This window comes from Sminthopsis crassicaudata, chromosome 1, assembly GCF_048593235.1.
Source record: "Sminthopsis crassicaudata isolate SCR6 chromosome 1, ASM4859323v1, whole genome shotgun sequence".
In the NCBI taxonomy this organism is placed as follows: Eukaryota; Metazoa; Chordata; class Mammalia; order Dasyuromorphia; family Dasyuridae; genus Sminthopsis; species Sminthopsis crassicaudata.
The window spans coordinates 299362209-299374870 of NC_133617.1; the positions used below are offsets into that span (position 1 = coordinate 299362209).

Sequence of the window (12662 nt, forward strand, 5' to 3'; positions counted from 1 at the left end):
TCAGGAAAACTATTAGCATAATTGATCATATCAATAACAACAAACAGAATCCATATGATTATTTCAATCAATGTAGAAATAGTTTTTGAAAAAAAAATAAAGTACTTATTCCTATTAAAAACATTAGGGAACAAAGGAATAAATTTAGTTTTGCTTAAAATGATAAGTAGCATCTATCTAAAACCATCAGCTAGCATTATTGGTAATGGGGAGATACTAGAAGCATTCCCAGTTATATCAGGGGTGAAAAAAGGATGCCTATTATTACCGCAATTGTTCAATACTGTTCTAGAAATGTTAGCATGAGAGTAAGAGAAGAAATAGAAATAGAAATAATTGGAATAAGAAATAAGGATATGACTGTAACTCTTTGCAGATATTAAGAAACTATACTTAGAAAATTATAGCAGGACATAAAACAAACCCACATAAATAATCAGCTTTTTAATATGTTACCAATAGAGCCCAGCAGCAGGAGACAGATCAATTCCACTTAAAATAACTGTAGAAAATATAAAATCTTTGGGAGTCTTTATGCCAAGACAAACCCAGGAAATATAGGAACACAATTACAAACTATTTTTCACGTAAGTAAAGTCACATCCAAATAATTAGAAAAATATAAATTGCTCATGGTTAGGCTGAGCTAGTATAATCACATTGACTATTCTACCTAAATTAGTCTACTTATAAAATGCCATACTAATCAAACTGCCAAAAATTAGTTTCTAGAGCTAGAAAAAACAATAACAATTCATTTGGAAAAAGAAAAAGTCAAGAATATTAAGGAAATTAATGGAAAAAAATATCAGAGGATGGTGAACTAGCAGTATCATTCCCAAAACTACATTAAAAAACAGCAGTGATCAAAACCATTTGGTACTGGCCAAGAAATAGAGTGGTGAATCAGTAGAGAAAGTTAGGGACACAAGACACAATAATTGATGACTAGAGTAATCTATTGTTTGATAAATTCAAAGGCTCTAGCTTTTGGAATAGGAACTCATTATTTGGAAAATTGCTGGGAATACTGGGAAAATAGGTATAAACCAACATCTTACAATTTATAACAAGAGAAGGTCAAAATGGATACAAGATTTCCACATAGAAAGTGATATACTGAAAGCAAATTAAGAGAGCAAGAGGTAGTTCAGTTGTCACCTCTATGGAGAAGAAAAGAATTTCTGATCCAACAAATAGAGAACATTATAAAATGCAAAATAGATAATTTTGATTGCATTAAAGGAAAGTTTTGCACAAACAAAACCAATGCACCCAAGGTTAGATATGAAGAAGAAAACTGGGAAACAATTTTTACAGCCACTATTTTAGCTGAAGGTCTCATTTCTTAAATATGTAGAGAACAGAGTCAAATTTATAAGAATGCAAGTCATTCCTAATTGATAAGTAGTCAAAGGATATGAAAATTTATTTTTTAAAAGTTGTTTAGAGAAATATGTTGCAAATGACAAACTGAGGGTTTTCTCTATTCTGATATCTTAGCTCCACCCCGCCCCCAGAAGTTTCTAAACCTCCTTACTACTATACCATATGTTGAAATAAATACTTATTACAAAAATAATTCTGGGGATTCCACAAAGTACATGGCCTTGAAAAGTCAATTTAAATAAGGTCATCAGAATAAAATGTGTACAGCTTGAATACATGTAAATACATATATAAAAGGCACAGAAAGACAGGGGAATAGGGGTTTACTATACTATATAAGAATATAGTAACATTGTTTGAGGTAGATGGAAAACTTTAGAAAGCAACATAAAAAGAGAATCTGTCTTAGATGCCTAACAGTAGAATAGTTATTTTAATCATTCAATAAATGAAGAAATGCATTGTGATTGGAAATGATTCATCCTAGAAGCTGATTGCAGTATTCAGAAACATTATTGATACTGAGGACATTGAAACACAGGGGAAAGAAAAAGAAAATTAAATAATTTTTAGTGGACAGATTTTTGTCTACTTTTTAATGCTTAGAAATGACTCCTTTTTATATTTTGGAAAAGAGTTATCAAAATCCCAAATTGCCATCTCTAAAATAACTAAAAAAAGAAATCCCATGATTTCTTACCTTGAGTCTTTTCTTCTACCCACTTATTTATATGTTTTCTTGCTTCCTCTGATGCATTAGCAAAGTCAAGTTCTTCCATTTTTGAATGGTAGAATTTTTGACAGGATTCCTTAAAAGACTAAACAGTAGGATAAACAATACAATCAAGTGTCAGAAGTCCAAAATTAAATTTCACCAATGCAATCGCATTGCAATGCAAATTTTGAACTCTTCTTAACAATCACAAACATATTACAGATCACCATAAATTGATCCCAAATCTTTGTTTTTGACTTGGATGAACTTTTACATCTTTAACTAATGAATCTAATGACTTAGATATTATAAATCAAGGCTTGTTAAATACTTTTATATTTTATTAGCACAAATAGGTCACTTAAAAAGCAAAGGTTATGGTTGGGAATCCAAAGGAAGACTAATGATGTGGCAATGTTCTCCAATAAATCAACAAATTGCTATTTAAAAATAAACTGTCAGAAAAGAATGTTTAATCCAGACATTCATTGTCTATAGGTTCAAAGGATTATAAATCTTGAATTAAAAGAGTTTAGAAAACATCAGTCCACCACTTCCATTTTTAAACAGGTGAAACTGAGACCCAGAGAAAAGATTTGTCCAGATAACAAGTAGCAGAGATGAGATTTGAATTCTGGTAATGCTTTGTCCACTGAACCTTGCTGTTAATTCTTTAAAATTATAGATAATAACACTATGTTCCCAGCGCTGACTTTTTCAAATACTTCCAACCGAATCTTTAATAGCATGACAGAAGAGGTACTCTTGTCATCTTTCTTTAACTTGAAAATGCCAATGATTTGCTTTAGTTAATATAGGAAGAAATAATAGACAAGACTTACTGAAATAAAATCATGAGTCTTTTCTCCAAAAAGTCTGTTGGCAATTCTTAGCAGGCACTGATCACCAGATTTATTAGCTTCTTCAAGAAAAAACTGGAAACTTTGACGGACATCTGTACCTTTGTTTAAAGAAAGAACCTATATAGAAAAACAAAAGTACAACTTCAGTACTATTTTCCTTTCTTTTAAAACTAAAATAAATCCTCAAAGGAAAATCAACTGAAAGATCCACAGAGATTGAAAATATTTAAAAATAAAAATTGGAAGACATCACCCAATTTTGTAAGGTCCATTAGCCCCTTATGCATTTAGGAAGAAATACAAATCTTTTTTGTTCAGCATTTAAAGTCCTTTAGTATCCTTTCCAGTTATTATACATTACTGCACTTCATATTTTTATCTTCCTCTCTTCCTCATGTACCTTCCCAAATAGTGACCTTATTAGTTATTCCTCCAAGCATGGGAAAAAGGTAAGATTATTCCGCATTAATAACCTTGGGGACATTTCTACCCTGAATGCCTAGTGTCCATACCACAGAGACTAAACAGATCACCCACATATTGTGTTTCCTTTTCCTCACTCTCTATGGCTGCACTATTGAAAAAAATTCAGCTCCTTTGAGATGTGGCCTTAGAGAAGTATAAAAAATTTCATATAGTTTGATCAGTTGGTTTTTATTTTGTTTTTTGTTTATTTGTTTTCTCTTAGTCTCAAGTACCTGTTGTATCTGTGCAGCAGTATTTCCCTTGGCCCCCTCTAAGACCATAGCCAGGGCACAATAAAGACTTAAGGGAGAATAAAACACATTCTGTGAGTTATCTTTTTCAGTAATTTCTTTAAAAACATTCAAAGTAAAAGTGTTGATTGCATCAGAGAGCACATCCATCATGCCACTCCTAGAATGAGAAGACAAAGAAACATATTACATGAAAATGAAGCATTTCTGTGTATATGCATCTACTACTTTTTGAATCTACATAATCTCCAATGATACATCATAAATAACAATAGTAAAGTGCATTTATATAGTGGTTTAATGTTTAAAAGCACTTGATATATTAATTCATTTTATTTTCAAAGCATAGGTGCTATTATTTTGCTCATTTAAAAGATAAGGAAACTGAGGCAAACAGAGGTGAACTAAATTGTCCTTACTCATACAGCTAGTAAGGGTCTAAGATTTGAATGGAGGTCTTCCTGACTCTAAATCCAGTATTATATTCACTGTCCTAATTAGTTGCTTCCCTAAATGAACAAAATAATAAAAATATAAATAGGACACCAGAAAAAAGCAAATAAATTCATCTTTGCTGATTATTATTATCATTATGACTCATAGCTAGAAAATAGGAAAAAACAAGAGACTTTGTTATCAATTTCTTGCTTCCCAAGTGGAAATATAACTAATAATATTGCCCCATCCAGGATCTGCCAATAACTAGCTTTGTTATTTTGACTAGATTATTCAGTCCCTCTGTGCTCTTCATCTCCAATGCCTCTGTGATTACTGACAATTTTAAAATTGTATGAATGTTTCCAAATGAAAGCGATCCTTCTCTCCCCCAAGTAAAGATGGTGTAATGAGACTCCTGCCCATTTCTTTACTCTTTCTGCACATTTCCAGGGCAAGTATCACCTGGAACCAAATAGCTGGGAGAGATTTGCTTCTGCTCTCATCAAAGTCTTGAGAAAGTCCCCCCCCTTTTTTTTTTCCTCCTCCCATCTCAGTACAAGGGAATAAGGAAGTGCTGAGTGTGGATCATTTATGTCTTCCCTAGCTCAGCAAGATAAAGTCTGAACTTTACAGCCTAAATTGCTCCCAGAGGCAGGCAGGGAGAAGCAAGGATTATTTAGATATGTTGATCTTAATTGAGTGGCTTTAAGTGTATCGGTATGACACCCCAGTTTGAAGCCTCGGAAAATTTTTAGCTGAATCATTTGCATTGACAACACCATCATAAATCCACCATTACAGTATCTAATCATCCTGTCAAGTTACGATGTCAAAGCTCCAGGTTATATTTTTTCTATAAAAGAACTTAACTGTACCTCACTAACTTGCTAACTCCCTCCTAGGGTTATCTCACCAGAAGACGTAATTCCGATTTAAAGAGTCTTCCCCTTAATGGCGTCTTCTTCCTTATTCCTACTAGAAAACTTTTCTTCCGCTCTTTTAAGCGCTAAGAATATGGATATATTTTTTTCTTAGCAGTTAAATAAATAAAATCCTTGCTCTTGATTCTATGCCTACAAATTCTTTTAAGACATATCCCATAACCCGAATATACTTTGAGGGTCCAACAGCCCTGAATCTCACTATTAGCAGGGCTGATGCCACAATTCAGTTTCGGGATGCTCGCGGGTCTGACCGTTAGATCTAGAGACCTCAAACTGAGTTCCAACTTCGGGGACTATCAAGCATCTACGCCAGCCGCTTTCCAACAACCCTATGCATAATTCTTAAGACACAGACTAGGAAGCCCAGACGTATCCCAGAGTGCCGGGAGAAGCCGGGAAGTGGAAAAAAGAACTATCCTCATTCCCAAGAGAGCGCTCAGAACCTACTCGCCTCTGCCAAGGCTTGCATGCCAGGTTCGAGCTACAAGTTCTCGCAGTCAGAAGCTACAAGCTGCCTCTCGCGCTCTGGCCCAAGGACTTTCTAGTTTCAAGACCCTGACACACAAGATCAAAGTCAGGGAGCTAGACTCCACAAATCCCGAGTTGGACAGCCACGATCTCAGGGCCAAGTAGGAAAGTGGGTTTGGTAGACCAAGGACCCCTTACGCCCTCTGTACACCGCCTCCAGCAAAGTGGGGCGATCCTGCGCTAAGACTCGGGCTTTCGAAGTATTCAGCCATAAGAGCAGAGCAGATCCGTGAGTAGCTTAGTCTTCCACTTCCTACCTGTGCTGGCTGTACAGCGGACCTTAAGAGCAGCAGCTATAGCTTCCTTCCACCCCTCTGGTTTACAAGCCCAGAGAGAAGTCCTGCTTTTAAGCCCAGCTGTTTACTCGGGGGGGGGGGGGGGGGGGGAGATTCCGAGAAGGCTGAGACACACCTCCTAGATTTGAGAATAAGTACTTTTGATCTGGGGGAGGAGTCCGGCAGAAATTACTTCTACTCCTTAAATTACTTCCTGTTTTGGGGCATACTGGAAATCTGGTGCCAAGAAAAGTTTTCTAGTAGTAATAAGGAAGAAGACGCCATTAAGATCCGTTGGAACCCGCTTGCCTCATCTCTGAAGACCCAGTTCCAGTGTGGCTATGATCTAAACTGCCTGTGTGATGCTAGGAAAATCATTTAATTTCTCAAGTGTGTTAGGAAAGTCTCTTAGACCGTACATTCCAGAGAAGGTCCCAGTCCTCATTGAAATAGGAAATTTTTTACACCGCTAAAATAGGAAGTCCCGTCCCAAACCCTGTCTTCAGTCAGTCCGTGCACTTCTAAACCTTCTCCTGGTAACATGGGATTTACAAAGAATAATACTCCAGGGAAGGAAAGAAGAAAGGAAAGAACAAATAGAAGTGAGCGGAAAACAGGCTGGAAGGCAAGCTAAACAATTTGCCTAAAACCTCTTCTTTGCCAGTCTAAGTGGTCCACAGGAAAAAAGTGAAAAGAGTGAGAGCTTAAAGCTTTCAAAGATAATATAGTCTGTTCCGAGAGAGAAGGGTGGGTGGGTGGAGAGAGAGAGAGAGAGAGAGAGAGAGAGAGAGAGAGAGAGAGAGAGAGAGAGAGAGAGAGAGAGAGAGAGAGACAGAGAGACACAGAGAGAGAGACAGACACAGAGAGAGAGAGAAATAGAGATTGAGAGAGAGAAAGAGAGAGAGAGAGAAATAGAGATTGAGAGAGAGAAAGAGAGAGAGAGACAGAGAGAGACAGAGAGAGAAAGAGAGAAGAGAGAGAGAGACAGAGATTGAGAGAGAGAGATAGACACACACAGAGAGACAGAGAGAGAGAAAGAGAGACAGAGAGAGAGAGAGAGAGAGAGAGAGAGAGAGAGAGAGAGAGAGAGAGAGAGAGAGAGAGAGAGAGAGAGAGAGGGAGGGAGGAGGAAGAAGAAGAAGAAGAAGAAGAAGAAGAAGAAGAAGAAGAAGAAGAAGAAGAAGAAGAAGAAGAAGAAGAAGAAGAAGAAGAAGAAGAAGAAGAAGAAGAAGAAGAAGAAGAAGAAGAAGAAGAAGAAGAAGAAGAAGAAGAAAGAAGAAAGAGGAGGAGGAGGAGGAGGAGGAGGAGGAGGAGGAGGAGGAGGAGGAGGAGGAGGAGGAGGAGAAAAAATATATGTGTATACATACACATATATTTTAAATATAATACAAAGAATATAGTAAAAGCCCAAGGAACATGTAAATAACTTGCTAATAATTGATAGTAATGAGAGCTAATTTTCACCTGAGAAAAATAAAGTGAGACATTATAGAGAAAATGGCATTTAATTTTGAAAGGTGTTTTCATTCCTGTAGACTGAGTTACTTGGTTTCAAGGTTTGGAAGATCATACTAGAAAGAGGGATTGAGAAATTAAAAATACAGAATTAAGATGAGAGTGGCTACTTTAAGGAAGAGTACAAAAGAGTTAGAATCACTGATCTACAATATTACCAGATTCTAACTTTTTTTATACAAAAGAGGAAAGTGAGGGCCAGAGATATTAATTCAACAGATATTCATTGGCTTTTTTCAGCAGCACATGTGGGTCACCAGCCTAAAGGATAAAATGGATCAAAATGTTGTCTTATTTGGCCACACTCTGAACTTGGCTACTTAGAATGAAATTGGCAATTGTGAAAATAAATTATAGCCACCAAATCCAAATACTATTTGTAATGAAATCCAGAGAGTAAAAACTAAAATGTTTTCTTTTCTCCCAGATTGATGTTCCAAAGTGATGCTTGTCAATGCATAAAGAAACACTTTTCATGGAGTACAACAAACCAAATACAGTCACAGACTATAGGAATAGAACTACGAGATTTATATGTCATCTAGCTCACTCCTTTCATTTCATAAGTGAGGAAATGGAAGCCTAGAAATGCCAAGTCACCAGGTTCACATTAGTAAGTGATAGAGCCAGAATTTAAACACAGACTTTCTGCATCCAGGTGAGGAAAATGAGATTTAGAGATATTAAATGTCTTCATTGAGAAAAGAAGTAGTTCTACTATTAGAATTTAGGTTTCTTGATTCCTACTGGAACAATACTCCATCTATTACATGAGAATATATTTCTATAATGAATTCTGAAATTAATTTTTCCTGATGAGCCTTAAGTAGCAATGTAACATAATAACATTAAGGTTTATGTCACTTGATTTGGGGATCATTAACTTATATTTTTAGGATCAATGTGTTCATCAGAAAACTTTATGACCAAGCTCAGCTCCTCAGACTCATCTGGGAACTCTAGGATTTTGTTGGACATTTTTTTAATGTATATCCCATATTAAATGTTGCCTACTTAAATACCATCTGCAGTAGCTTTTTCTCATTCTGGTGGGGAAAAGATGAACATGGCATTAACATCAGATTATTGAAGGCACTAATAAAACTTCCTGAAAAGATGCACTTGACATAAAGAAATTTTCATGATGCATACAAAGGAATCATCATTTCTGTGCCTTTGTCAATGAATGCAAAAATGTCCTCAACTAATAGCTGCTTAAAAGAGCCTTCAGTTAAAAACAGGAAAAAAGTGAGTGGGGTGGGGGACAAGAGAGAAAACCACTACCTGAACTTTTAGAAAACTAAGTTAATGCTACATGGGAAGGATTTCTTTATTTAATCAAATTACATGAAATCTCATTTACTTCTCATGCCAGGAAGTCAGAGATTTTCCCCTCTGACAAAATAAAAGAGGCACATTACCCCCATTTGCTATAATACCTACTTGAGTAAATATGAAACACTTAAAAATCCTGATGTTGAATTTCCATTTTTCTTATCGTTCCATAAAGCTATACTTGCTACAAAGTGGAATTGTGCATTTTTTAAATCACCCATTCCTCTTTGCAAATTAATTACTTATGCAAGACCATAGTTAAGTGTACAGATTGAAGGATCAGGGTCTGGTCCTTCAGGAGAACTGAACCACTAATGAGGTGAGAGATTTTGGAGGCCTTACAAGTGGGGTTCAGCAGGTTTGTCTAGTTAGTTCCTGATCTGACTAAACTAGGCTATCCATGTTTCTCAAAACACCCTATATATACTTCCTTCCTCTCCTTTTTACTTTCCAATATAAGGCAGAGTTCAGGGCTAATGGCACTTGATTAAAGGATCCAACATTCACTCTACTCTAATGAACTGGACCTCAGATCTTCCTCACAATATGAGATGTTTTTATATTTTTTATTATTTTTTACATATTTCTGTAGGGCCACATATCCAGACATTCTAGAACAGTTAGACCAAACATAGAATGGTGGAGCTCAGTTACAGAGCATCTGGCCTGCCCAGAGATTGGCTGGGGCTGGCCAGCAGCAAACACAACATCCATCCCTGAGCTTCAGAAGGTACCATGTCTAGAGGGAAGCTTTTGTTATGGAGTTTAAGAAATCTCTTAAAAATTTACCTGCCAGTCAGTGACCAAGAAATTTCTAGCTGACAGATCTAAGAACAGCAGATAGGCAATTGTGTGTGTATTTGCATCCATTCATCCATACACACATACTTACATACATATATATATATATATATATATATATATATATATATATATATATATATATATATATATACATATATACATATATATGTGCATGTGTGTGTGTTTGTGTATCACATAAGGCTAGCAATTTTCTTCACTTGGTATGGGAGACTTGTAAATCAGATTATGAAGTTTAGAATTTAGGCCCTGAGTGAGATAAAAGAGGGGGTAAAATTCAATGTGAAGGAAGAGGAAACAGTTGGAGCTAGTAGTGATAAGTTCTAGGAAATGAGCTCCTAAGCTGTTTCTTGTAAACTTTTAAATAATGTTTTGATAATTATATTTTAACACCTTTGAATTCCTCTTTGATTTTATGTATTTCTTTTTATTAATTTGAAAACATTTCCTCAGTGCTAGAGGAATCCATGACTCAAAGTTAAGAAACCACGCTCCAGCACTGGTATCTAATGCTACTGAAAATCTATCCCTGAGGTCGGTACCATATTGACTTAGAAAAACATAAACATTATGGATATTGCATTATATTTTTGCTAATTAAAAAAAAACAACATTTCCCAATTACATTGCCATCTGGTTCCCGCTGCATTTGGGATTAGCGATACATGGCTTTGAGTTCTGTCCTAGGACATTAGGAATGAAGAGGGAAGTAGAAAAGACAGTAGATAAAAGAGTAAATTGTAATCTTTGTTTGTTTATAAGGATAGGTTCTGCTCCTGGAGACATGGATACTCCTCCCCTATTTGTCTTAAAACTTTTTCTTTTCTTGCAGTAGCAGTAGGTTGGTGGAGATAAAAACCTTCCTGGGAAGCAGGAAGCTTGAGTTCTTCTTCTAGCTATATCTCTAACAACTGTGTAAACATGGAAAAATTATGTCCCTTCTTTACCTTCAATTTCCTTATTTGTCAAAATAAGAGGTTGGACTATATGATAGCAAACTTTTCCATTTTGATCATGTGGTGATTTTCCTAACGGTCTTGACCTGCTTCCAACTGGTGGCCCTTTTTTGTTTTATTTAAATATTTCTAGATACTTTGATAAAAATTAAGGGTTAGTAAGACATAAGACCCCACATGACTTCACTCTTTTTTATTCCTACTTCATGAAGACAACTGCAAATTCTTAATTTAAATTCTTTATATAACTGATAGAGTGAACATTTGAAAAGTCTATGGTCTTCAGTCTCTTTAGTACTTGATAAAATTCCTAATATATTGTAGGTGCTTTATAAATCCTTGTTAATTGATGTTTAAAATGTAAGGTGGGACTTAAAGTGACTTTTAAATTCTTAAATAAATTATTAGTGGAGTTGTGTACCCATCTAAGCATTCCTTCCTTTCTTCCTTCCTTCCTTCCTTCCTTCCTTCCTTCCTTCCTTCCTTCCTTCCTTCCTTCCTTCCTTCCTTCCTTCCTTCCTTCCTTCCTTCCTTCCTTCCTTCTTTTCTTTCTTCCTATCTTTCTATTCTTTGACACATTCAATTTTTGGAGTTAGTTTTCAATTAATTTTTAATCTATTTTCCATGTCCTTTTCAAGGATAAAATTTTCACTGTATTATTGTCTTAAAAAGATGCATTAAATATTTGCATTCATTGCATTTGGTTGTGAAGTTGTAAACTACCTGCCATCTAGGGGAGGGAGGGAAGGGGGAGGGGAAAATTTGGAACAGAAGGTTTTGCAAGGGTCAATGTTGAAAAATTACCTATGCATATATTTTGTAAATAAAAAAACTTTAATAAAAAATGATCTTAAAGTTCAGAAAAAATTACACAATGAGTTGCCCCCAAAATTGAACAAGGGAGTGGAAAGACTATCTTGCCTTTGGAGATATTTCCAGTTTTCTTAATGAGCTCATTTTTTCAGTGATATTTGGTAGTTACAAATTATAAAACAATATAATTTCCAAAAATTTGAACTTGAGGATCACCCAAAAGAATGATTATGACAATGATTAATTGCATTCAGGACTATTTGGTTGATCACAAAATATTCATTTACATAAATGTCAACATGGAAGAAGTTCCCTAGAGGTCCTTAGCTATATGTTGCCTAACATTTTAATCAATGATATTGGGACACTTGCTAAATTTTTAGAAGGCATAATACTGGGAGATATTACTCCTTCAATGGTAGAGCAGAATGATGGGTCAAATTTAATAAGATGGACTTTAATAGACATAATTGAAATGTAGATAGCAATTGGCAAGCAAAAGATCATTTGATCGACACAAAAACCTCTGTGAGACAGATGTTCTGTAAGTATGATTAATCCCATTTACTGAGGCACCAAAAATTTAAGTTTCATTTATTAGTTCAATGTAGTTTTTTTTAATTTCAATTTTATTATTCTTTCTTTTACTTTTCAGGATTTTAATTTTCCTGTTTAATTGGGGATTTTAACTATGTTTTTCTCTAGTGTTTTTGTTTTTATTTGAATGCCAAATTCATTGATATGTTCTTTCTCCTTTTTATTGATGTATATGTTTAGAATTAAATTTTCACCTAAGTATTGCTTTGGCTGCATTCCATAAGTTTTGGTGTGCTCTCTCATTCTTGTAATTCTCTTTAATGAAATTGATTTTCTATGATTTGATTTTGACCCACTCATTCTTTAGGATTCGACTAGTTTCAATTATTTTTAAATATATACTTCCATGGATATATTGTATATAATTTTTATTGTAGTATTATCTGAATTTATGCTTCTATGCATTTAGTTTTTAATGCCCTAGAACATGGACAATTTCTATAAAAGAAAGGCCTGATAAAAAGGTAAATTCCTTTCTATTGTCATTTAATTTTCTCTACAGGTAAATCATATCTAACTTTTCTAAAATTCTGTTTATCTCCTTATTGATAAGCGTCATTAGCAATAAGTACATGGAAACTGAAGTCTTGGGGAATATTGATGCTGTCACATCATATCCCCAAGAGAGATACCATGCTCCCAATGCTTTCATCACCTATGTGTCCTCGGACAAAGAGGAAAAGACATTTTCTGTACATCTGTTGTTGGAAGAAGAGGAAAAGTGTTTTGAAAAAGGCAAAGGCAGATACCTGCAGA

At 35.1% G+C, this 12662-nt stretch overlaps 1 protein-coding gene across 2 annotated transcripts in view; it reads right to left on the minus strand.

Moving 5' to 3' along the window:
* LOC141549454 (serpin B6-like) overlaps positions 1–5969 on the minus strand; it is a 40364-nt gene extending 34395 nt beyond the window's left edge. The window contains exons 1-4 of one of the 2 annotated variants that reach the window (XM_074279002.1): positions 5851–5969; positions 3666–3843; positions 2947–3084; positions 2090–2207 (exon numbers count right to left, since the gene is read on the minus strand). In XM_074279002.1, coding sequence (XP_074135103.1) covers positions 2090–2207; positions 2947–3084; positions 3666–3836 — 427 coding nt within the window. In that variant the 5' untranslated portion in view covers positions 3837–3843; positions 5851–5969. Of the gene's footprint in view, positions 1–2089; positions 2208–2946; positions 3085–3665; positions 3844–5850 lie in introns of those variants that run through there. The other variant, XM_074279004.1, reaches the window with a different exon arrangement.
* Between the last annotated feature and the right edge of the window lie 6693 nt (positions 5970–12662).